At 50.0% G+C, this 25071-nt stretch overlaps 1 protein-coding gene across 14 annotated transcripts in view; it reads right to left on the reverse strand.

Moving 5' to 3' along the window:
- Nucleotides 1–25071, reverse strand: part of APBB2 (amyloid beta precursor protein binding family B member 2) — a 323568-nt gene that overhangs the window by 16234 nt on the left and 282263 nt on the right. For 8 of the 14 annotated variants that reach the window (XM_045834008.1, XM_045834009.1, XM_045834006.1 and 5 more), the window contains one exon: nucleotides 9988–9993. The exons of 4 other annotated variants lie outside the window; for them this stretch is intronic. In XM_045834008.1, the coding sequence (XP_045689964.1) occupies nucleotides 9988–9993 (6 nt within the window). Of the gene's footprint in view, nucleotides 1–9987; nucleotides 9994–21845; nucleotides 21960–23145; nucleotides 23276–25071 lie in introns of those variants that run through there. 2 more of the 14 variants (XM_045834016.1, XM_045834015.1) reach the window with 2 other exon arrangements.

The raw sequence follows: 25071 nt of genomic DNA on the forward strand, positions 1-25071 counted from the left end.
TGTTTCCCAGCATCACTGCCTTTTCCGAAGAACCCCGACTCCTCAGGATGTGCCCAGAGTTGGACAGCCGTAGTTGTGTTGTTTTGGCCTCCAGCAATGTTTCAGGTGTATCTTGGAGATCTTGTGGGATCAGTCCCAGACCACCCCAATGATGCGAGTAACGTGAAATTTTTGGCTTCACAGTGTATATGAAAGTTATGTTTCCACTACACTGTAATCTACGAAGTGTGCAATAGCACTGTGTCTAGAAAAATAACGTGCATACCTTAATTAAAAAATGCTCTACCACTGGAAAACACTAACCATCCTTGGAGCCTATTGGAGAAACTTGCCAAGAGATCTGCTAGAGTGGGGTTGCCACAACCTTCAGTCTGTAACAAATGTACTGTCTGCAAAGCGTAGTAAAGAAGTGCAATAAAACGAGGCATGCCGTCTGCTGTCCCCTGACCTGGTCTATGGGTGTCTTGGAGTCTCCAACAACCCTTCATGAAAACCAGATTTCACAGAAACCTTCTCCCCAGAGAAACCAATGTTACGATAACAGAACAGAAAACAGGCTTGAGAAGAACACGGACTTGCGTGAGTGACACTGGAACGAACGCAGTGGGGCAGCAAAGCGAACAACAGGCTCTGACGTGTAAACACGTGCACAGAAAAGGGCCGACCACAGCTGCTGGAGAAAGCGGATGATGGGCAGTCACGGGTGGGCGGGGACACAGAGACACAGAGACGCCCCAGACGGAAGTGCTGCCAGGGGCCCCGGTTCCGGCCGGCACCGCTCGGACCCCACGGAGAGCGGGCCGCTGGGCCAGGCTGGAGCGTCTACTTCACTGACGGGAAGGACAACTACCACCCCATCACCGGGCTTCGGAAGACCCACCCACATGACTCAGTTTCTCACTGTTTCTCCCGGAGGACAGCGGTTCAAGGAGCCAAGTGTTCATGGAAACAAATGCCCAGATGCGCCTGTCTGGGGGCAGGTCCCAACGATGTCTTTGCATTTGGTGCCAAGCCAGGACACTGTCTGCTGACATAACCATGGGTGAACTTATTTTTAATCATTTCTCTTAATGTAAGAACTAATGGTCTTTTCAGACTGTGACTGATACCTTCCCCAGGAGATGCCCAGTGTCCCTGGAAAGGCACAGGGATCCAAGCGCATGGGCGCTCCGCCAGCATGAAGGCCCTGCCCTGCCCAGGCAGCCCCTCGCAGACTCCTGGAGCCCGGGCTCCAGGTCGGGGGCATCTCCACCTGGCTGCCCCGAAGGCGCTGTAACCTTGGCCTGTCCACACGGGACCTCCCAACCTCCTCCTCCTCCTTCCTCCTGCTCTTACTCTGCTGGTGTCCTCCATGCTGGAGCCAGAAGCCTCTCTAACTCCCCTCACCCCAGCCCCATGTTCAGCCTGTATTACCTCCCGATTGTCCTGAACCCCACTCTCCTCGCCAGCCCCACCGCTGCACTGGCATGAACAGGCTCTCGCCTTTGCCGGTGCTGGCTCCCCGCCCTTGCCACAGTGCAGGGCTCAGTGGAAGCCAGGTGGGCGCCCTGCCCAGTGCTGCCACAGCACCTCCTACAGGGCACCAGTACCATAGTGTCTGTTTATAAGCGTGTCTTCCCCACAACTCCTTGCAGCTCCGAGAAGACGATTTGTGCCTTATTCATCCCTAACACCTGGTCCAGGTCTGGCCCTAATAGTCCCGAGGGCGCCTTCCTTATGTAAGCATGGGCCTGCAGCACACGCCTGCCTTCCCATTGGGAAGCTGGCCCGGGGTCAGAGGCATGAAAGTCCTGCGATGGAGGGCTAACGGGTGGACCTGAGCAGGAGCTGGGCTCCGACTGTGCTCAGAGAGCAGTCTTCGTGCATGCTGGTCCTGCGGCCTTTCCACCCTAGCCTCAACCACCCTCAAGGCGGCATGTCACTTAAACAAGACAGAGAGAAGGCATCACTCTGGAGCCTGTGACCGAGGGAAGCCGTTACTGGCTGCTGCGCCCCCCCGGCTGTTACACACAATGTCTCAACACACACACACGACTCCTCTTCTTCAGCATTCCATGTTCGGCCCCATTTTTTCTGAGGCCAAATCTCTTCAAAGCTCTATGGCCACCCACAGACAGTCCTACAATCTTTGGATTTCAGGAGCTCCAAAACTTGTCCTGACCCTTCCAGCATCATTCCTCCAGCTGAGGAGCCGTCCCCTGCCCCAGAGAGTGGGCCCCATGCCTACTCTCGGCACCTCCCCACTGGCTGCCCTCTGGCCTCCCTGCCCTACTCCACCCACTCTGTCCGCCCCAGACTACAGCCTGCCTGGCCTCCCGATCCTCAGGACCTTGCGTGTGTCTCAATGCTTATTCACCCACATTCTAGTCCTGCTACTGAGTCCACCGAGGAACACGACCTTGGGCATGGAGTCTAAGCTCTTCTCTAAGTAAGGGGGGCTATGCCAACAATCAGGAAGAGCATAGCTTCCAGGGGCCCTTTTGGGCTCCGATGTGCTATGATGTCAGCTTCCAGATCCGGCACGGCCTCCGTGACTGCTGGCTGACCTACAGGCGCCACGATTCCAAGGTTACCATCTGAGAGGATGGAACAGGTCCTGATCGATAGGTGATGAATCATTCCAATCAAAGCCAGCCCGGTGCCCTCTGTTCTTCCATATGCAATCTCTTAGGAGTCATTTTTTTAAAAAATTGTTATTAATCTTCATTTTCTTCTGGAAATGAGGCCATCGGCCTCAGGAGAAGCCGATGAACGCCTTAGGCAGCCACCTGGAACACCTATCTTCCCAAAAGGAAAGCTCAGTAGCCGCAGGCTTTGTTTGGGGGACTCGGCACCGTTCCTCACAGCCCTGCCTTCTCCTGGTCCCTCCTAGGTGCCAGGCTGGCAAGCGGGGAGGGAGGGAGAGATCGGGGTGGGGGTGGGGGGTCCATGGGAGTGGATGAGTCCAGTAGCCAATCCTCCGGGGGTGTCATCTGCTTCTCAGGAAAAAACAAGTCTTCCCTTCTCCTCTCTGTGGAGGTAAAGAGGTTTGCACGTCTCCTGCATTTAATTTCCATGAAACACACCCCTGGTCATTCTGAAACAGCAGAAAGCTCAGCACACGGTGACCGTGAGAGGCAGCGCAGCCTCTCTGTGGGTCCTGGAGCAGAGGCACCCCCAACAGCCTCCTCCAAGCGCAGTGATGTCCACGGACGACTAATCTCTCTCCTGTTCAGAATGACACCCAAACACCTCCCAACCGGTGTTTTGAAAGCCTGGCTTTTCAGCACCTGACTTCTCAAAAAATGCTGCTGTGGAGGACGGAATAATGGTCCTCCCAAAATGGCTAATTTTGAGAACCTGTGTTACCTTAATTGGCAAAAGAGACTTTGCGGATGTGTTTAAATTAAGGATCCCGAGATGGGGCTGTTCCCCTGAATGACCGGGGTGGGCCCAACACAACCCCAAGGGAAAGAAGGAGGCACTTCGCTTACGAGCGACAGGACAGGAGCAGGGCCACGGGCCCAGCAAGGCAGCAGCCTGTCCAAGCGGGCGAAGGCAAGGACACATTTCCTGCTGGAGCCTCCACAGGGCACGCAGCCCGCCAGCACCACGACTTTCGCCTGTAAGACCTGTTTCAGACTCCCGACCTCCCAGGACTGTAAGGGAATAAACTTGTGTGGCTTTAAGCCACCAAGTTTGGGATAATTGTTTACAGCAGCCTGAGGAAACAAATACAGCTGCCAGGTGGCTTTATACTCTAATGAAATATGCTACGGTACTAAAGACTTATTTTAAAAATACTCAATTTGCTTCCACAAATACCTTTTGAGCCACTATTATGTACCAGGCACCAGAGATGCAAACACAGACAAGGTTCCAGCTCAGGAGCCCCCTCCCACCTGACGATACAGACATTCCATGAGATGTGAGCTGCATCTCTCTGTACATGAGGACCTCACCGGGGTAAGAAGGGCTCCAGATGGTGCAGAGAACCTTCAGATAAGCATGAACAAAGGCACAGAGGTGAGAAAGCCCCAAGAGTACTTGGAAGAACTCCCAGGCGTCTGTCGTGGTCCTGTGGTGCTGTGGTCACCATGTGGCCGTGGGAGGCTGTGCTGTAGCCTGGAATCGGTCTGCGGAGTGCCCTGTGCCCAGCTAGGGGTCTGGCCCTTACTCTGAACCATCCAAGCCTTGTGATACGGCATGTGACCCCATCCAACATGCTTTAAAAAGTTCCTCCTGGTGGGACGAAGTTGGTCAGGAAAGAAGACACGGGGACTGCTGTGATGGTTCAGGTGAGAGAGGATGAATGTGGTGCAGGTGAAGTCGGCATCCTGAGAACGGGGCAGGGGACACGGAAAATGGGTGCTGAAAGGACAGCTGGCAGGACTGGTGGTGTGGATGCCGGGGAGAAGCAAGGCTCTCGGGGTCCTTCCTGAGACAACAAAGCACCCTCATTACTGGGATGGGGGAGGCGGAAGGCTTTCGTGAAGGAAGCTGATGAGCTCCAGGCTGGACAGTAAGTGTGAGGTACTTGAGGGACTCCAGGTGCCAGGTCCACCAAGCAGGTGGCCACTCAGTTCCTGAGCTCAGGCGTGTGGCCTGGAGATGGGGGCCTGGGAAGCACTGACGTCTGGGGAGCAGATGAGAGTGTGGAGAACGAGAAAAGACAGAACCAGGCCTGGCCCATGAGGACGAACAGTATTCAAAGGCCTCACTGCCGAGGTCGAGGGTCCAGTGGAAGGGTGGAGAAAGAGCACGGGGCAGGGGAAAAGCCCAGGACGGGCTGGTTCCAAAGACATCAGAGATGGACATCTCCAGAGCCGGGGGCTGAGCAGCAGGAGACGGGCCCTCTGGTGTCAGCGACAGGCACTGGTGACCTGGGCCTCCTGGGCCCTTGCCCTGGAGAAGGGGGTTTGGGGCCCAGCTTCAGGAGACTGAGAGTATAGGAGTGGAAAGGACTGAGTACATAGGCCTTTGCCTTGACGTTCTCATTCAACCATCACAAGAGTAGAAAGGATCACCGGTGAACTCCCACGTCCTGCCATCCAGCTTCAACAACGATCAACATGTTGCCTAACTCAGCCTTTCAGATAGACGTTTTTTCTTGCCGGTGTTATGATCCTAAATGACCATACACTCTTTGCCCACGTGTAACAGTAGCTTCATGTTGTCTAGGAATTTCCCTGTACTCCGAGGGGAACACGAAACTGCTTTAGGATGAACAACCCTGTGAAGCTGGAGATTTCTTGACAGACGCGGGCAAACCCACACTGCCACCATCAGTGCAGCACGAGCCGTGTGGGCTGGGGAGACAAAGGCACCAGGCGTTGCACAGCGCACAGCCAGGCAGGGCCCGCAGTGGCTCTGACACTGCGTGAGGGTGTGGGTCAGCCTCGGCAGGGGCACATCTGGAGGCTGCACCTGCCCCCCTGCCCCGCGCCTTTCCTCAGAGCTGCCAGTGGCAGCTGGGCTGCAGCTCCCTGGTCCCCTCCCCACAGAGAGTGTTCCATCTCGGAGAGCTGAGCTGGGCCCTGATGGGCTTCTACACAATGACCAGGCAGCCAGCAGTCATGCACCATGCGCCTCCGGGCCTCAGGTCCCCTCTTTTCTGGTAAATTCTTCCAGATGTCTGTCTTCTGACGCTCAGCAGCCAGAACCATTTTTGTCCTTCGCTCTAGCTCGTTCCATTTACGATGCTGGGCCAGGAACTGGTCCCCTGCTCCCCATGCATGGAGTTTTGCCCCACTGATTTCTTACAGTCATGGGAATCACTGAATTAAAAAAAAGAAAAGAAAAACCCTGGCTGGTGTGGCTCAGTGGAATGAGCAGTGGCCTGTGAACCAAAGGGTCACAGGTTTGATTCCCAGTCAGAGCACATGCCTGGGTTCTGGGCCAGGTCCCCAGTGGGGGGGGCACGTGAAAGGCAACCACACACTGATGTTTCTCTCCCTCTTCTCTCTCCCTTCCCCTTTGTCTAAAAATAAATAAAGAAAATCTTAAAAAGAAAACAAAACAACCTGGCTGGTGTAGCTCAGTGGATTGAGTGCGGGCTGCGAACCAAAGTGTCGCAGGTTCGATTCCTAGTCAGGGTACATGCCTAGGTTGCAGGCCATGACCCCCAGCAACCGCACATTGATGTTCCTCTCTCTCTCTATCTTCCTCCCTTCCCTCTCTAAAATAAATAAATAAATAAATATATAAATAAAATCTTAAAAAAGAAACAGGAAACAAAACAAAACAGGAAGTGGAAGGTGGAGAGCTGTAGTTTCTTGCGTCTCTTCCATGAACTACATGAGATGCGAGATGCGAGCACCGGGATCGACTACCTTTCACCCTTCGTTCACTGAGCCCTTGAGTCTCCAACTCCTTTTGTTCCTCTCCTCCCCCTGCTCACCCGGTAATTATTCCCCCAGAGGACCCGCCTCCAGTTCTGCTGGGGAAAAATGTCAGTGCTGAGACATCTTACATGACAGCCTCAAGTTTCTTAATGGCAAAGGAAAAGCACAAAAGGTGGCTTCATTGTTCTCAGCTGAACAGCATTTTGATCACTCCGTACAGGCTTAATGCACCTTTGTGGAGTGAATTAACAACTCTGTATTCAAATGGGCTTTATTGAAAAACAGCCAAGACGAATCTACTACCTCTTTCCCCAAATCTCTCCCTCACAATTCTCTTACGTAAACAGAATTTGCTTATGTATCTGTTCTCTTCTAAAGGATTTCAAACAGGTTTCAAAAGGCATCTACAGACTTCTTCCTGGTTACCTAGGCTGACATTTCAAAGTCCCGTGTGCAGCGGCCCGGACAGGTGGGAGGCACCTAGTCCATTTCAGTAACATGGAATCTTACTTCATCGATCAGCCTGTTTCTTGTTGCTGGAATGTTCCTGGCGAACTGGAATATAAATTTTTTCTAAATAATGAGCTGAAACCTGCCTCCCTGCAGCCTTTACTGTGGGATGGAGCTCTGCGTTTCGGACCGGCCCAGGATGGGCTGACCGAGCCAGTGCTGTGGCAGCCCGGGGCTGCCTGGCGCCACCCCTCCCCTTTCGTTCCGTCGGTCCCCCCCACCCCACCCCCACTAGTGTCCCTCACCCCCCAGCTCTCCAGTTTCATACTGTCTTTCACAGAACCCCAGCTTGCTCTGGTCAAACACAATTATATCTGAAGCTGGGAACTCGTGAAGGCGGGCACATGGCAGGCATTCGATTAGTGGTTGTTATTATAAATGCAGTAAAAGAAGTTAAAGAAGAAGGCTACTTGGAAATACTGTTTCCTTATCCATGAGGGATATTTTCATAACCATTTACACTCATAGGAATTTAATAAGACCGGCTAAAATGTACTAAAGGCTCTCTCCTCCTAGCTTACCTTTCTGCAGAGGCTTTAAAGCACAGAGCTGTTACTGCTGCGGAGGGCAGGCCCCACCTGCACTTAAATAAGGACGAAACTCCAGCAAAGAGATTCGACCCAAACACCCCCCTTCTCGCTCTCGGTGATAAGGGCTCCCTCTCCCCTCTGCTCCACCTGCACGGGGCCTGGAGGGAGGAGTCCTGTTGCAAGACGGCCTGCTCTTCTCTGCCTAACTGCCCCGATTTTCTGGTTGTACCCTGAAAACCCTGTTTTGGGGGTAGGGGAGGGAAGAGAAAGGGGGTGAGAAATGTCGTCTTCCTAGATGGCCTCTCCAGACCGTCTCACACACACATCCCCCACACGACTGTTTTTAATGCTACCCACTCACTGCCATAGGCACCACCTGTGAGCATCGCTAACAGCACAAAGGTCAGGCTCGAGCCTGGTTAACACAACTTTGTTTTTCCATCCTTGCAAGTTTAAGAAGCTGCCGAGTTCATAAACTCTAAAAGGTGCATCCCAGGAACTTGCCACCTGGGTAAACTCATTCATTCACCAGGCACTGCCGTGAGACCACAGGCTGTGTCAACAGCAGATCTGAAATTCTGCCACGAACAAATATCCAGGTGGCGTGGGCAAACAGCACTTGTCCCTCTCGAAAAGTCCTGCTCAGGTTCCTATTCAGAGCAGCCGCTTCTGGTCGAAGACCAGAGGGTAGGAACTAGCAAACATCTGAAAACGTCCTCACCGTAGGCTCACACAGGACTTGTCACTTTAGATGAGGGAGCTCACACCCAAAAGTACAGCCCTCACCCTCCAGAACCTTCCTTCCACTGCCTCCAGGGGTCCAGCTCGCAATTTCTCTTTATCATCCCCTCTGGGAGACTGTCCCTGGCAGGGTTCCCCACCCAGTCCATGTCGTTTCCCGTGCCCTCCCCAGCACGGAGCAGAGACGGCAGCTCATCCTCCGGGAGGAAGACGGGCACGAGCTGCGGAGGCTCAGCCCTGGCCGGGTGCCGCCTGAGACTGCGGCTCTAGCACAGAGAGGCGACCGCCTGTGTCCCTCTACTTCCCCAGGCAGCAACCATGATCATTCTTTCAAGAAGAAAAATTTCAGAACTTTCTTCTTCCATCAAAAATGGAGAGAGCCTTGGCTGGTGTGGCTCAGTGGCCTGAGTGCTGGCCTGCAAACCAAAAGGTCACTGATTCAATTCCTGATCAGGGCACATGCCTGGGTTGCGGGCCAGGCCCCCAGTGGGGGGCATGAGAGAGGCAACCGCCGATGTTTCTCTCGCACAAGGATGCTTCTCTCCCTCTCTTTCCCCTCTCTCTAAAATAAATAAAATCTTAAAAAAAAAAAGGTGAGCCCTGACTGGTATGGCTCAGTGAGTTGGGTGTCATCCCATGAACCCCAAAAGGTCACTGGTTCAATTCATAGTTGAGGCACATGCCTGGGTTGTGGGCCACGTCCCTGGTCAGGGCATGCAAGAGGCAACCAATTGTTTTTCTCCCTCTCCCTCCCCCCCTTTCCTTCTCTCTAAAGATAATAAACTCTTTAAAAAAATAAAAATATGGAGAGAGGTGAAGGGATAAGAAGTACAAATCAGCAGTTACAGAATAGTCATGGGGATGTAAAGTACAGCACAGAGAATATAGTCAGTAATACTCCAATAACTACGTGTGGTGGCAGGGGGACCACTTTGTAGAGTACATGATTGTCTAACCACGATGCTGTACACTTGAAACTAATACAAAATAACAGCGTGAACTGAGATTGAAACATTTAAAAGACATGGGACAACGGAGCTTTGATTAACTGATAAAGCTGGGGAACAGAGAAGCTTAAGGCCTCCCAGCCGCCCCGTGGGAAGACGCCCAGTTCCTGAGAGCAGCCTTCCCACAGTTCGTCCTCTGCCGTGGGGAGGGCGCAGCATCCCACACACAGGGTCCAGCAGGAGGAACGCCGTGACATGTGGCTGGCGGAGTACGCGAGTGTCTCCCACGAGGTGGACAGCAATTTGAACATTCCACCTAAAATAATGCTGTGTGGTGTGCTAGAGTGTGATGCTGTTAGGTTACAGAATTACCTGTTTACGGTTTTGTAATAAAAGGTTTTTATGTAATGGAAAGGGGTGTTACTTGTGCCAGACCCCGTATTTTTGGCTCGTATTTGAGATGGAAATTGAGCCAGTTCTTCTGACTATTAGTCTCCAGCTAAACCTTACCCATACAACTCTAGAAGAAGTGTAACATAAGTAAGTCCTAATCTTAATCCTTCAAGGAGCATGAAAAGCCTCGTTACATGACAGGGCACATAACCTGAGTATTTCCATCACGCTTCCTCCCAAGCATGCGGGGAAGACTTTCCTCAGCCATCGGCGAGTGACCAAGGTCCTCACGCATGCTGCCCACCACCTTCCCAAACAGGGTCACACGCAACAGAGGATTAGCGACCCAGATGCACTTCCACACTTTCTTTTAGAAGTAGGACACACAAGGATGACGATGGTGAAAGGTTAAACAGAATGAAGTTCTGCCTTTCGACGACAATGACGGCTGTGACGATGGGAATGTGGTGTGAAGGAAGCGGGTGAGCTGTGCCAGACACTTAGGACGCCAGGAAGGGGGAGAAGTGAAAATCGGTTGGTTACCTCTCTCTGAATCCGGGCAGGCATGAGGGAACAGAGCAGAACACAACACGTTAGGATTCACACGGTATCCAGTAAAGAAAACAATCGTTAGCAGCAACTCAGCGCTGACATCCCACCCGATTCCCCAACTTTGCTGCAATTAATAACCTTCTGGTGCTTATTTCAGCTGAACTCTTACACAGAAGTGTGTATTCGGAGCCACGCTACGATGAAGCCAAGAGATGCCAGCTGAGTTCAGAGGCAACATATCAGCCGGGGGAGGTAATTGAGCTTAAAATATCGCAGTCAAATACAGGAAACTGTTGGCAGTAAACACTGGCAGGGCACTTATCATCCTGCTCCAGCTCCACCTGCTCCCAATAAAAAACCTACGGAAGTAATGACGTGCAACCCCCCCCCCACCCTTACCCGTTTTGCTAACACTCCTGAAATTCTAGGAATAGAGCTACAACATTGCAATCAAGGTACTTTCACTGAAGTGCATTGTGAGAGGGCAACGGAACAGGAGGGAGCGAGACAGAGCAGAAGGTCAAGGGCAGAGGTGGGCTAGTAAATGAAAGCTTAATGGGTGAAGAAACAGAGATGAGCCTGGGAAGAGAGGAACGGAAAGTGGTGAGATGCTGACAGCAATTTGTGGTTTGGGGCCAAACACTTTGAGTTCCATCCCCAGAGCTGCCCCGAGCCACCAGGGCTACCCTGAGGAAGCCACTGAACCGTCTGACCCTGACCACTTACCATCCCCTCCTGGATTGGTCACAGCCCAGTTGAAAGAGCATGAGGGCAGAGCCCCCAGTCAGTCAGTCACACGCATGCATTATACATAAAGCAAGTGGACTGCAGATGTGGGGCCAGGGTGACAGGCGGCGAGGAAGAAACCAACTTTCACGGAAACCTGCTTTCCCAGGTGCCCATGGCCCGGCCCACAGAGCAGCGAGCAGGACTCTGCAGCTATGAAAGCTCAAACCACGGTGGCGGGGAGCACGCTTGCCCAGCAGCGAGCCGCAGTCATCGGGACGAGAGGCAGAGCTGTGCCTCGGACAGCGCGGTGACCACGGCGTGTTATTATAAGTGGGGGAAACCGGAAAGGTGAGCAATCCAAGTCACAGATACACGGTCTCATCTAAAAGACCCAAGAAGTTGGACCGTGTCATACATGCACAGTAAAAAAAGTCTGGGATAACACAACATCTAGACTGTCGACTGTTATCTGGAGGAGGGACTGCGGAGGACTTTATTCAATATATTTGTTTGAATAGTACACAGTAAGCGTATGTGACCTTCTAACACAAACAGGTAACCACCTGCCTCAATGTGTGAGGGAGACCCCTGGGGAGCGCCTGTCCCGAGGCACCGCACCATCACTGTGTGTGACACATGGATTGCCTCGGGCTCGTTCTCGACCGCTGCCCTGCCCTGCCTTCCGGCTGTGTTGCCCGAACAGCCAGCCATCTGCCGAGGTCAGCACTACTGTTCTCACGGAGAGAACAGGAGACAAGTTCCGAGAGGCTGAGGAACCTGATGGTAGCCACACAGCTATCGCACAGTGGAGTCGGTATTTGACGGTCTCCCTGCAGGACTCTAATTCTGGTCTTCTTGGACTGTACCTGTGAGGGGTACCCCGTACTTACGCATGGTCCTGCAGAGCCATTTCGTGGTTTGTCCCCCAAGTGATCCAGAAGGCTGTTCTGCACAAGCATTCAAGAGAGGGGCATAGACTACAGCAAAAAACCTGGGGTTTTAGACCACGTGGGGAGTCTTGGCCCCTTCTTTACTTGGTTGAAAATTCCCAAGAGAGGCTCTTTAGGATAAGCAGAAAGAGCCGTGTTTGAATCCTGCGGGCAGCTGTGCTTCCCCTGGTGTTACTCACCGTCACCTCTTCCTGGGCTCCTCCCACGTGCCCGGCCGTCGTTAGACGGCGAGCCCCTTGGAACCTGCCTCCTTGTCCGTGAAAGAGGGGCAAGGGCACCTGGCTCAGGGCGGTCGTGAGAATTACATTAAGAGAGAGAGTGTGTGTAACAGAGTCCCTGGCACATGACCAAGTGCGAAAACTGCGTCATTACAGTTATCATCACCTACTCATCTGAGGGTTTCATGTCTCAGCTGGGTCGTGCTGGGCAGCATCTGAGATAACATGTCACCTGGGGAGGGACCTGCAGCCCTCTCCTTGGATTTGCTGGTTCCCACTGACCCTGGGTGAGGGCCGGTCACCTCCTGCTCATGTCCCTCTGCTGGGCCATGGCCGCACTCCCAAAGTTAGTCTTCGGAGCCAATTCAGACCAGCAGCAAAGGATCCAAAGACCTAGATTCTAGTGTACTGTTGAGTAAACATTATCACTGAACCTCTTGGAGTCTGGGGGTTCTCATCTCAGATTAGATGGTCAAGGAACTGCAAGGTGCTCAGATTTTTGTCACAAACAGATGTGTTCTGTGCTTTGACTCAATACAAAGAAGGAGGAGAAGGCAGCAAGCGTTTCTTTAACCAGATTTTGATATATACCAAATGTTTTCAATCTTTTATTTGAATAAAAAGCTTATGCCTGGGTATGGTGAAAGCACTGCCCAGTAACCTTAGATTGAGAGCCCGGAGAACTCAATCCGTCTGTTTCGTGCACATTCATTGTCGGAACCTTCGATGGTTTACCGGGCCCATTGCTAGCGATGCACTCAAGGAAATGACATCCACGTGTAGCTGCTGTGTTTTTTTCCCTTAGGGCAGAACTTAGAAAAAAACAACATTGCAAATTTTTAACAAGGTTAATTCTTTGGGGGATAATAGACACTGCTTGATTTAAGTGTTGCAGTGAAAGCCAGACATACACAGGGACTGCAGAGTGATTCTGAAATGTCATTCAAAAAATTCAGAAGAGTCACAATGGCAGCTGCTCTGCCAATTTGACACATTATAAATTTGCTGGGGGAAAAAAAAAAACACCGGCTCACGGCTGGGCTTCTGCCCGAGACATACCATTCTGAGAGTGTACAAGGCTAAATTTAGAGTCATGCACCAGTTCACTCTCTTCTTGCTGTACAAGACACCAGTGGGGAGAATGAAAGCCCAGGAGTCATCCCACACCGGCCGCACACCCAGGGCTGCGTGACCAGCATGCGCTGGGCGGCGGTTTCTTGGGAAAAATCAATGTGGGAGTAATTGGCATTGTCTTCGTTAAAATCAGCCTGAAGTAACATAAGTATTTGGCTTGTGTAACTGGGCACCCAAACGAATAGGAAATTCCTCAAAATGAATAGCACATCGGAATGACAATGTCTGTTCCGGCTTTTTGGAAGAGGAGGCATTTCCTAACCCCTGGCCCAGCCACCTGCTTCTTATGCAGCACACAACCACACAACTGCCAGCTTCACGCACACTGAGCACGGGAAGCAGGCCTGCCAGTGTACTTCTCGCCCCGATTTTGCAGAACTCTCTGCACCGCGCTACTTTCAGATGCTCTCCTTTCATCGCTGGGGGTCTTCTGAGCACCAGCACAGGCCAGCATTCTCCACGCGCCAACGAAGTAAAAACTACAAAACTTTAAGTCATGAAATCTCCCTGGCCCAATCCTGAACCTAACAGTTTATTTTTCACCCTAGCTTCAAGTGTAATTGTTTTTTGTCCCTGACATAGATGTTTGTCCTTTGCCAAGGCCCTCCACCTCGGTGTTCCCCAGTTTCCTCATCTGTAAAATGGGAAGAACAGTGGTCCTCACCCCCTAAGGTGCCGTGGAGATCACTCATCCACCCACACAATCTCCGGCAGCCTGACCGCGCATAGCGTGGTAGCCGGCTGCGGTGAGAAGGCGGACCTCTGCCAAGAGGAAGGTTCCTAACCTGTTTTGCATCATAGAACCTTTTGGAATCTGACGAAAACACTCCAGAAAGAAAATGTTTTACACAATTTTATGCAGACTCTTAGGTGGGTGCGGGCAAAGGTTCAATAGTCCCTGAAACTCATTCACAGACTCTGTTAGCATCCAAACCCTGCAGGGGAAAGTCCTGTGACTTGAACTGAATTCTTATTTTATGCAAATTTACCATCTGGTGTCTGGTGAGTTTCAGAAAATTCAGCTCAGGGAAAAGGTTCTGTCCTTCCCAGGACCCGACAGCTGTGACAGAAACACCCTTCCGTCTCTGACCCAGTGTGCCCCTTACTTTTCAAAGCGAGTCCCCTTCCCACCTCCCAGCTCCTGCCCCCCAGCACGGAGCCACCGGTACCTGTAAGGGGAGTTACAGTTTCAAGGGGACTAAGTGTGAAGCTGGCTATTGAAATTCAAGGCACATCCTTCTAAACAAAGGACTTCCTCATGCCACTGGAGAGAAAACACAATGGTTACCAGTCAGCTCTCTAATGAGGGGAGAAAAAGGACATTGAGAGCAAACAGGAAGTGTTTTTTTTTAAATTCCATTTTTGAAGAGAGCACAAAATAACGAGTGTCTCCTCTCATGTTTTGTATTACAGTGAAAAAAAAACCACACTTGTTTCTCAGAATATCTGAGCAAAAGAAGGCACACACTACTTACAGTGAGTTCTCAAGTGAGAAATAAGTCATGACGTGTTACCATTTGTCGGTGTCAAGTTGATGGCATAACCAAAGGCTAAAATTGTGTAAATTATACCTGAATCGAGAAACCACGGGCTGGATTCCTTTTTGAAAGTTGAGATAGTAAAATGAAAACAAAAACTAGACACGAAGAAGGCTGCTATCCAACAAGGTAGAGGGACGTGTGCATGTTTAAGGACTTGGAAGCACAGGAGGGAATACGACAGCTCTCGTTACTAGGAAAGGGGCTCCTGTGCAAGAAGGGTCACGTGGACATAGACCATGGGCAAGGCACGAACAAGGCTCCTGGTGAAAACCACGGTGAGCCTGAGTGTGAATTCTCTTCAACCCCACGTACCCAGCCCTAGGGCCTCTTGTGGGCAGGGCACATTCATAATTAAATCAGTTTCTAGATTTTCATGAGGATTTAGGGTTATTACGATATGGCTAATCCCCATTTATCTGTGCAGATCGAAGGCACACTAGTGTAGACAACACAAAAAGCCAAGAAATTGGGCTTTCATTTAAATTTTGTAAACTTCTATCTAGATAAAATTATTCCATAGGACAAGGGTTTCGAGGTCTGGGAGGTTCTTATTAAATGCTGGTCTACCTAAAGGCTAAAATGTAGCACAACATTTTGCAGAGGCAGCTGCAAAGGGATGAGCTTGACTGGAACTGCAACCAGAACTACTGCAGGTAGATTAGTGTAGCCAATTGCAAAGAAGAAATCGACATGTAATTAACCAAATAGTGTACAGAAGCAATGGCTCAGCCTCTCTTCAGGGGGAGAAAAAACTTCAGATGTGAATCCCTTACCTCCTTTACTTGTTGCAAGTAAATAAAACTACCTAATGAAAAGAAGACACACAACCACATATGATTCTTAAATAAAGACTCCAGTCAACAAATCCCCTGAGTCTGGTAACATGGATACTCTGTAAACTCAAAAACCCAAACAAAAATAGACATCAACACCAGGATGATTGATGGCTACTAACAAAATAGCAATAGCAGCTCCCATTTATTGAATATGCAACCAGCCAGACTCTGTTTTTGGTGTGCATTATATGGCCAAGCCACACCATAACCCTGCAGAGGAAACATTCCCGCACTCTCATTTCACAAACAAGGAATCCAGGGTGCAGGGAATTTAAGTTAACTTGCTCAAACCCCCACAGCTAGACAGTGGTGGATCCACAAGTGGAACACAGGTCTGCCTGACCAGTCTCTTCTTTTTTCTGTGTTTTTGGGCACCGGGCACCTAAGCCCCCCTCCCTCCCTCCCAATTAATGGGCTCCTCAGACCCCACCCTTCAATGATGAGAGGTAGCTCAGATCTCTGCCCCTACTCAATATTAGCTTCTACTACTGCCGGACCTGGTGACACCAATTAAATGCTCTGTTTGGTCTGAATAACTTTCCCAGGCAAAGGCTGAGGATTTCATCTTTTATACAGCAGCCTTTTACCCTGTGCTCCTCTCTGCTGATGAGTCCCGCTCAAACTCCCCATTAATCTCTCTGACTTCGCTTCCTGCCTCACGTCTGTTGGGCTCCAGCCGCACCTGGATCCTTCCGTTCTCCCACTTCTACATAGGGCAGTTCCTGCCTTATAGAGCCTTTGTGCTCTTCGTTCTTGCTGCCTGGATCATTTATTTCCTTAGGTCTCCCATGGAGGGTGCCCTCCTTTTGGTCATCACCTCCAAAAGAACCCCCTGGAACACCCAGTCACTGCCAACACTCGCAGCCATCTAAAACTACCCTGTGTATTTGTTTATTGTCTGCCCTTCCTTCTCCCTGTGAACCCTAAGAAACAAGACACCTACTGAAAAGGGCTCCTGGTGGCTAACTGGGCTCAAATAAAAAATAAAAATAAAAATAAATAAAACAGAGCCTAGCAGCCATTTCTACACAGGAGTCTCTCCTGCAAAATGCACTTCATGGAGAAACCTACACTGAACTGTCTGCCTTAGCTGTGTTTCGCCATCCGAGCCAGCCCTTATAGAGGAGTTCCTAGAATCCTATTTCAACCAATAGGACAGGGCCTTTCCCATCCAATCAAAGCAGCTCCATTCTACCAATCAGGGAAATGCCTTTTGGACCAATCCAACTGTGAGAACTTGCAGTCCTCATTTCCATGAGGATAGATCACTCAGGGACCAGGGGCAGGGACTTCTGTTTTACAGAAGCCAGCTCCCCTCTGGCTTGGGAAGCCCACTTTCCCCACTGAAGACTGTGTTTTCCTGGTTGAGGGGAGATTCTGAAGATGTTTCACCAGAGCAGAGCATCAGAGAGCAGAGCAGAGCTGCCCAGCTAGAAAGGAGGCTGGCCCCAGGGCTGCCTCACAGTCATACTGTATCACCATTGAGCTGTTCTGTACTGAATCAAGTTTCCTTCTTCACTGCACCCTAAACTGGAGGTATCTGCTGGCACTGAATTGGTGCCAATGACCATCGGTTATCACTCCCCCACAAAAGTAAGGCCCCCGGCTGCCCCGAAAAGTCAAGTCCATGTGAGCAGGAACCTTTCTGCCTTGTTCAGTCACCACTGTCTGGCAGATGGTAGGTAATCAATAAATACGTTTGAATGACTGAATAAATAAATAAATGGGATAAACTAACCTCTTTCCCCGTATACCTGATCAGCTCGGTAAGAACCTAAGGGAAGAATGCTGTGAACAAAAGACAGTTGGCTAGATTTTTTTTCTGCTGCTACTATTTATCACAGACATCGCTTTAAAAACGACTTTAGTTCATATTCCGTTTTCATGTCATCTGAAACAATGTTAATAAAACATATATTTCATCTGAAGGGGCAGGAGGCGACTTCTGAAAGATTATTAATCTCTTGTGCCTCCACGTGAAAGCAAAGCAAATCTATGCTCTGATCGTCCCAGTCTCCAGCAGAAGCCACCACCTCGTCTCCAGGGCCCCTAACTAGATTCCCTCTTCGGAACATCTGTCTAAGTGAAAAACGGCTCCTCTGCTTCCAGAGAAATCAATACATAAATTTTTCCTGTTCAATGATTTCTATCAAGATTTACTGACTCCCCAGATAATTTTCTTAATAATCTTACTCAAAGAGAAATAAACCTTTGTGTATCATTTAGGAAAAAGAACATGAGCCATGCGTTCCCACGCAGGCGGAGGCAGAGAGGTGGGAGGAGCCGTGCTGGAGGGCAGCGCAGAGGACCCGCCCCCACCCCCCACCCCAGGGGCACTAAGCCATCTTAGAGGGAGTTAACTTCTTGATGTAGACTGAAGAATACACCTTTCCTGTTTAATAAGGTTACTGTTTATATGCAGCTGGTCTTGTTTCAGCATCTTTTTTCTTTTCCGTCAAATAGGGTAACACTAAAAACCAAAACCACACTCCCGTCATGGTAACACCCTCTGTTTACGTCCTCTCGGTGTCCATGACGGTTCAGAGCTGACAGACAGACATACCATCTTGAAGAAGCTCACGTGTGGGTTGGGGGTGTCTGATTAAGGGTTTGCCACAGAAGAACCCCAAACAGCCCGACCTCTGGAAGCTGGTTTTCAGAACAGCACACATCTGGCCAAAGGTGACTGAGCCCCCTGACTTCCTAAGGACGAGGTCCCCATTTCAGCTGTCACTGCGGGTTCCCTTCAGGTCCTTTAAGTCAGGGGTTGCAAACTCTGGCCCCAGGATCACAAACCATCTACCCTCTGCCTGTTTTCATAAACAGAGTGTCACTGGGACACAGCCACACCCACTCACCTCCCGTGTCCACAGCTGCTTTTGTGTGGCAACGCAGAGTTGAGTAGTTACAACAGAGACCATTCAGCCCAAAAGCCCAAAATATTTAAAATCTGGGCTTTTACAGAAAAAGAGCTGAACCCTGCTTAGATGACAATCTGATTCCACCATGCAACATACAATATGGGCGAAAACTGAGGTTAGGACCAGCTGAATAATCTGTGGAGGAGCCCAGTGCAACAGGAAAACGCAAGGCCCCGTGAAGAAAAAGGGTTTCAAGCTGGTAACAAACAGCAGAGCAGGAAAGCGAGCGTGCACTGCACCGGTGCGACAGGCTGAGCTGCCGGAGCAATCCTTGTCACAGCTGGCAGACTCCAGAGCCAGGGAGAAACGATTCCACCCAGATGCAGGAATGAGAGCTCTCTTCCAGTGTCTACCTTTTTTAGAACCGAAAACCTTCTGCTCAACTGAAATGTGACATGGACACCCAAACATGAGAGCCAGAATTCACATGGAGCTCTGCCCCAGTCACTTTATTTCAAGGTCGCTAGCAGGCTGTGACTCTTCTTAGCATGCTTAAGGGTAGGGGACCGGGGGAGAAAAATTAAAAAACAACAACAAAGCAGTAAACTCCCTAAAAACAGCATCTTCACGTAACTGGGAACACAGATGCATGCTTCGACATGACAGAATCAGGCCAAACCGGCCCCAATTGTCATCTGTGCTCTCTGTAGCTGCTTCTCCTCTATCATAATTATTTTAACTGTCATAATTTATTCATCCCCATCAGCAGTGTCCAACCTCTTGACGTCTCTGGGCCACACTGGAAGAAGAGCTGTCTTGGGCCACACATTAAATACACAAACACTAACGAAAATCGATGAACAAAAAAAAAAGGTAGTAAGTGAATTTATGATTTTGTGTTGGGCCACATTCACAGTCATCCCGGGCCGTATGCAGCCTGTGGACCGCGGGTGGGACACCCCTGGTACGTGTTCTGGGAAAGCCAGTCCAGGTTTCTGTCCCGGCCGGGCTGGCAGCCCAGTCACTTCTGCCCCCTCTCCTCTGCTTATGGAATATTTTTTGTATTAATATTTCTTTTCTTTTTTTGCAAAACCGAACCAAAGTTGGTTTCAAAACCAGAGTCCCCTGACCTTTGTAATCTTTCAAGTGCACAAATCTGCAGATACAAGGACGGCACCAAAAATCCTATCAGACACTGACTATTTCATCTCTCTGCCTCACAGATACAAGGACATCGCTTTTCTAGCTCACAAAATGCTCAGTGAATTTCCAGCCAAGTTACTAGGGGATTTTATTTACTCTTTTTGATTTGAAATACCTACAGAACAAGTTTTATTTATGACAGAATGTTAGTTGTTAGAACCACGTAGGATGTTGCATGTGAAATAACAATTTCATATGCAACTGTCAATGGTTTCTTATAAAACTGGGAGCAAAGGTAGTTATTCCATATGGATTAAAGCTTAAACCTATCTCCTTCCTTACTTTGATCCTTTAGTTTTAAGACAGAACAAAGGAAATGTTCAAAGGTCTAATATTCAGTTGAGAAAGGCAGAGCACCAAAGGGTGAAAATGTCTTAGGAAAATGGCCACATGCACAGCACCCACTGGATACAGCTGCTCACCCACACTGGAGAGTCGAACAAAATTAAGTCAAGGTCTTAATACAACATGAATTGAAAATGGGCTGCCCCATTGCGTAACTGTCCTTGTGCAGTCATTGTACCTATTAATATGCATTTCCAACACAAATAAATAATAAATCTAAAATTCCAGGTGTGGCCCTAGATTATTCCTTTTCCTGCATTTCTACACTCAGTCCTGCCAGTCTAACCTCCACAACCTGCTTCCTTCATCCCTGCCACCACCACCTTGACCTTCCCTGGACCAGGACTCGCCAACTGGTCCCCCAGCTTCTGCCTCTGCTCCTGACACCCATTCCCCTTAACAGCACTCACTGAGATGTTTTAATGAAATAAGTCAGCTCACGACACACCCCTGGTTACCACCCTTCAAAGGTTTCTCATGGCATCAACAAGCAAAGCCAAACCTTCACCCCTAGACAGAAAGCAGGATCCTGTCCCCACCTGCCCCTTTCCCCCCAGGAGTAGACCGCTGGCCTCCTCGCTCCTGCCTCCAACCACACTGCCCTCCTTTGAGACCCCGAACACGCAGAGTGCTCCTCTCCCTCAGACCTTCCTGCCCACTCCCCTCGTGCCTGGCTTCTTCTCAGCCTCTAAGCTCAGCTCAAATGTCACCTCCAAGGACGACTGCCTCTTGGTGGCCTGTGGACCCACTGAGCTACTCTGTGTTGCTTTGTGCTATTGACTTTCTTCATGGCATGTACCCTAACCTGTACCATCTTGCTTCCGAATTGTTTTCCTGGCTTATCTTCTGCCCCTCTGAATCTTGTCTGTCTCATTCCCTCGGTACCTCACGCCTGACACACAGATGTCCCATATCTGCTGAACAGCAAATTCATTGAAAGATGATAAATATCAAGTACATGTGATGGTTAGAGTTAAACCCTGAAACAGAAAACAAGATGTTTTATCTCCATTCATTCATCTGCCCACTCAACTATTCAATTATTTACGGACAGCATACGGTGCCAGGTAGTATGTTGGGACCAGAGAAATCCCAAGGTCTGAGAATTTCTCAAATGTTTTATATTCTTAAGTGTTTAAAATGGGCACTTAGGAAAAAAACACATCACACTACCATTTAGTATGTTCTCATGTGACCCTAGGGATTTGCTGAAAAGTCTGGAAACTCAGACGAGTAGGAAATTACGTGCCATCACTACACTCCCGAAAACCCATGAAAAGCAGAGTAAATTGGCGTTCTCCACCTGTGGTCCGGATCTCCAAGCCCAGGAGTCACCTCTTCACACTGTGGACAGATGTAGAGCGTTGCTCAGTCAGTGGTACAGAATGAAATTCATCTCCCCAAGGGGCCGTTCAATACGCAGGCTATTGAGGTAATACTAGGACACGGCACGGCGGATAGCTTTGAAACAGACTGGGATTAGCACATCCAAATATACAATACCACTTTTCAAACTCTTTTAGAACTCAGCGTCTGGCCCTCCCTGCAGTCCCGGACTCTTCTGAGAGGTATCCATGAACAAAGTTAGCAGGTTCAAGACAATTTCTGTGCATTCATCGGACCCACTGATCCGATTAATACCTCCACCCGTGGAGCGGAGGTGTCCTCGGCACACCTGTGCGCAGCTACAGCTCTGGGCTCTGCTGGTCTCTGGGGCAGGAGCCAGCAGCAAATCCTCTTAGCTGCTCCGTGTCGTCCACACATTTCAGAGTGTCTGAAATGGGCCCTGTGCCAGTGCAGCGCGAACTCCGAGAAAGCCAGACAGTACCTGTCATATTTACCATTTAATCGTCATTGCCAATCCTTGGCACATAGTAGGTATTTAATAAATACCCATTAAATAAATTATTCCCATTGCTCAAAAGCTAGGACCTGATGACAGGAGAACTCATCAATAAATGAGCTGTCAGGAAGGTGGGGTTCCTGACCAAACCAGAACACAGTCCACGCTGTCACCCTGAGCCTTGCTCACCTGGCCAAGAATGACCTCTGCCCCTTCTTCAACAATGACGGTGGATGCTTTGTGGAAAGTTTTCCCCCGTTAAGCTTTTTATTCACATTTCATTTTGGACAACACGGTCACAGTCTATAATTTAAGAGACAAAATTGACAAGTACAGATTTATGGCTATTTTCCTCACAGTATGTTACGCTTGCAACTTCTTGCAAAAGGCCTCAGGACACCTGAAAACCCCGTTTACAAAGCAAGTAACAACTAAAAGGCAGTAGCAACGAGCTGAACTTTAGGGAGAAAACTTATACACTGCCTTTATGTCAGAGCCAGCCTGGAGAAGAGGCTACTCAATGGACTAAGAAAACCAGAAGAGACCAACGTGAGAAGGCAGTCAGAACCCACCTTTCCTGATACAAGCCACAGCCAGGCTGCAGTTGCATTGAAAAAAGAAAGGAAAGGCTAATGGATTGCCTCCTCCTCCGCCTTCTCCCACCCAGGGCAATAATGAAGATTCACAGCTAATGCATTAATTAGGGAATCACAGACATGCCTGGTTACAATATTGGTTCAGGAAACAGATAATAGATAGGAAAGACACATACCTCCCAAGAGCCCGACAAAGGGTTGTATGCAATATTTAAAACACATTTTTCTTTCTTTCTTTTTTAAAGTAAGACTCCTTTTTTTCAATGCCAAGAGCAAGCATGTGGATAAGTTGGCTGCTTTTCTACATTTTGGGAATCTGAGGCATTTTCTCACATGGAAGTCATACTAATATTCTAAATCATGTAATAAAAATTATTTGAACATGTAGTACTTCTACACCAACGCATATTGCCTTTTAATTCAAGAACTGGATTACCCAGATCCTGCAATTATTTCTCACTCCGAGTAGACAAGACATAAACGTGATTCACCAGAGGGCACGTGAGATAAATGCACTCATTTACTCAACCCTTTAACACCGGCCACAACAGATCTGCCCTGTGCAGCCCATGTGAAGAGGCCACCACTGACCCGCTTCCTGCTGCGCGGGTAAATTGGAAGTAAAAGACTGCTAACCTGTCGTCCCATTTCATACAATCTTCGCCCTCCCTCCGGGGAGGCGGAGAGACCCCCTCCTCATCTCTCCCGGCCTCCCTGCCCAGGCACCTCCCTAAGCGGTGACTCCGGGGAAGGGAGAGAGAGGGACGCCTTTGTCCCGCGTGTCTCCCGGGCAGCCTCGCTGTCCCCACGAGCAAGCTCGGGGCTCCAACCGTTTCGCTACTTGTGCATGCACCCGCAGACAAAGGCCTACCGCCCCCTCCCCTCTCCCTCACCTTCGCTGCCAGGGCTGGGCGGGGATACCGCCTCCGGTTCAGGGAAGAGGCCAGGCGCGCCGGACCCGCTAGCCTGGAGCTTTCGCTCACACCAGCGGCGGCACGTTCCCTGGGCTCAAGTTGAAGCGAGTGGCGTCCGCGCCTCCCAGAGTCCCACCCGCCCGCGCTCCACGCCCGCCGCCGCCCCCGCCCATTGGCTGCTGGAGAGGCGCGAAGCCGCCACCCCGCCCACTCCATGCCCTGCCCCGCCCCTCCAGGTGGCCCCGCCAGGTGGCCCAGCCAGGTGCTGCCAGCTGCCCGCGGCTCGACCAACACACATTTTCCTCTCTGGACTCCCAGGACTTGGGAAGTTCATTCTAATTCCACAGAACCTCTTTAGAAAGCTGATGTCTCGGTCCTGGGTTTCTGGTTTCTAACACGACCATGACCAACCAGTGCGGGGTGGAGAGGTAGGGGAGGCAGGGGAGGGCGTCCTGCGACCACCAGCCAGAAAGCCGCTGCGATGCCACGGAAAAGCAGAAGCAAACCATAGTTTTCTCAAGCAGGCAGCAACTTTTGAACTGAGCTGAAAGGTATTTCTCAGATTCCCTGCCAATTTATACGACACCCTTAATAGTAGTTCGCACCCTACACACCTTTCTAATCACCGCCTCTCTAAGGCACCTTGTGTTTACCCAGATCTGACAGCAAGATGACACTGGCATCCCGACACTGTCCTCTGCCGCCGAGAACTCATATATGTGGAAGCAGAAGAGCATCCAGTTGGCTAGGCGACAGCATTTAAATAAGAGTGTGGTCAGCCATTGGCCAAAATAGAGTTTGAAAGGAAAATCCAAGGTCTCTAACTAGATTCTGCGTGTGTACTGAATGTACTTCCTCTTTTTAATTGTTTCTGGGCAAGAGTAAGTTATTTGATGGAACAATTAACAAAGTGCAATAGGCAGGGGACATGGGCCTTGTTTTCTGCCACATTCAACTTTCCATACACTCCTTTTATGAAGGAACAAACAGAAAAAGTGATACATGGAAAATCAAGGGTGTATGTAACTAGGAGGTCTTGTCTGGGTCTAGTAAAACATACCACAGGTGTACTGGAAACTCTTTTTAATGTTCCTATTTTAAAGGGGATTAGATGTCTATTCATTTGTTCAACACTTATTAAGCTCTGTGCTGGCACTTTTATGTTAGGCTTTTCTAGTCAATGGTTGTCTTTCAAAGGAGGGGCATGGTTTAATTCATGAGGTATCTGAATCCGCAACCAATAATACTGCAGCTTTTTAGAAGAGTTGTGTACAGTGAGCTGCTCTGGCAACCACAAACGTTTGGAACACAGCCCAGACTGGAAGTGGGGGTGGGGTGGGATTGGAAGCTTGGGCTTCAGCAGCCAGAACAGACACTACCAAGTTTGGAGGCATGGACCAATTTCACTGTCACACCTGTCACGCCTTCAGATGCTGCCCTTCCTTCCTTACACGTAATTCTAGTCAGTTTGGTTGTCTGATGCTCTGCCTGCAGCAGAGTAGAAGCGACACATCAGATGGGGCTGCCAAATGCAGCCCACAGGGGACAGCACAGTGTGGACAGCTGAGGGTTTGCGTGCGGCAGGCCGGCATGTAAGTCCCGCCAGCTCTGCCTCTGACTGCTCCTTCAAAGCTGTCCCCCCCTTACCCACTCCACTGCCACCATGCCAGTTCTAGCTGCCACGTTCGAGATGGCTGCAGTGGTCTCCTAATAGTCGCTCCGTTGTGACTGTCCCACTCTTGTCCCAGCCTGGCTGGTCTCACAGCCACACACATGTCCCTTTAAAAACACACATCACAAATCTGAACATCATGCTCCTGCTTTAAAAGTCTGTGTGGCTTCGCATCGATTGGAGACACAGTTCACCGTCATATTCAGGGTCTCCGAGGCCACCTGGGACCTGGT

The sequence above is a fragment of the Phyllostomus hastatus genome, unplaced genomic scaffold (genome assembly GCF_019186645.2).
Source record: "Phyllostomus hastatus isolate PE091 unplaced genomic scaffold, TTU_PhHast_1.1 phas_contig_196, whole genome shotgun sequence".
Classification (NCBI taxonomy): domain Eukaryota; kingdom Metazoa; phylum Chordata; class Mammalia; order Chiroptera; family Phyllostomidae; genus Phyllostomus; species Phyllostomus hastatus.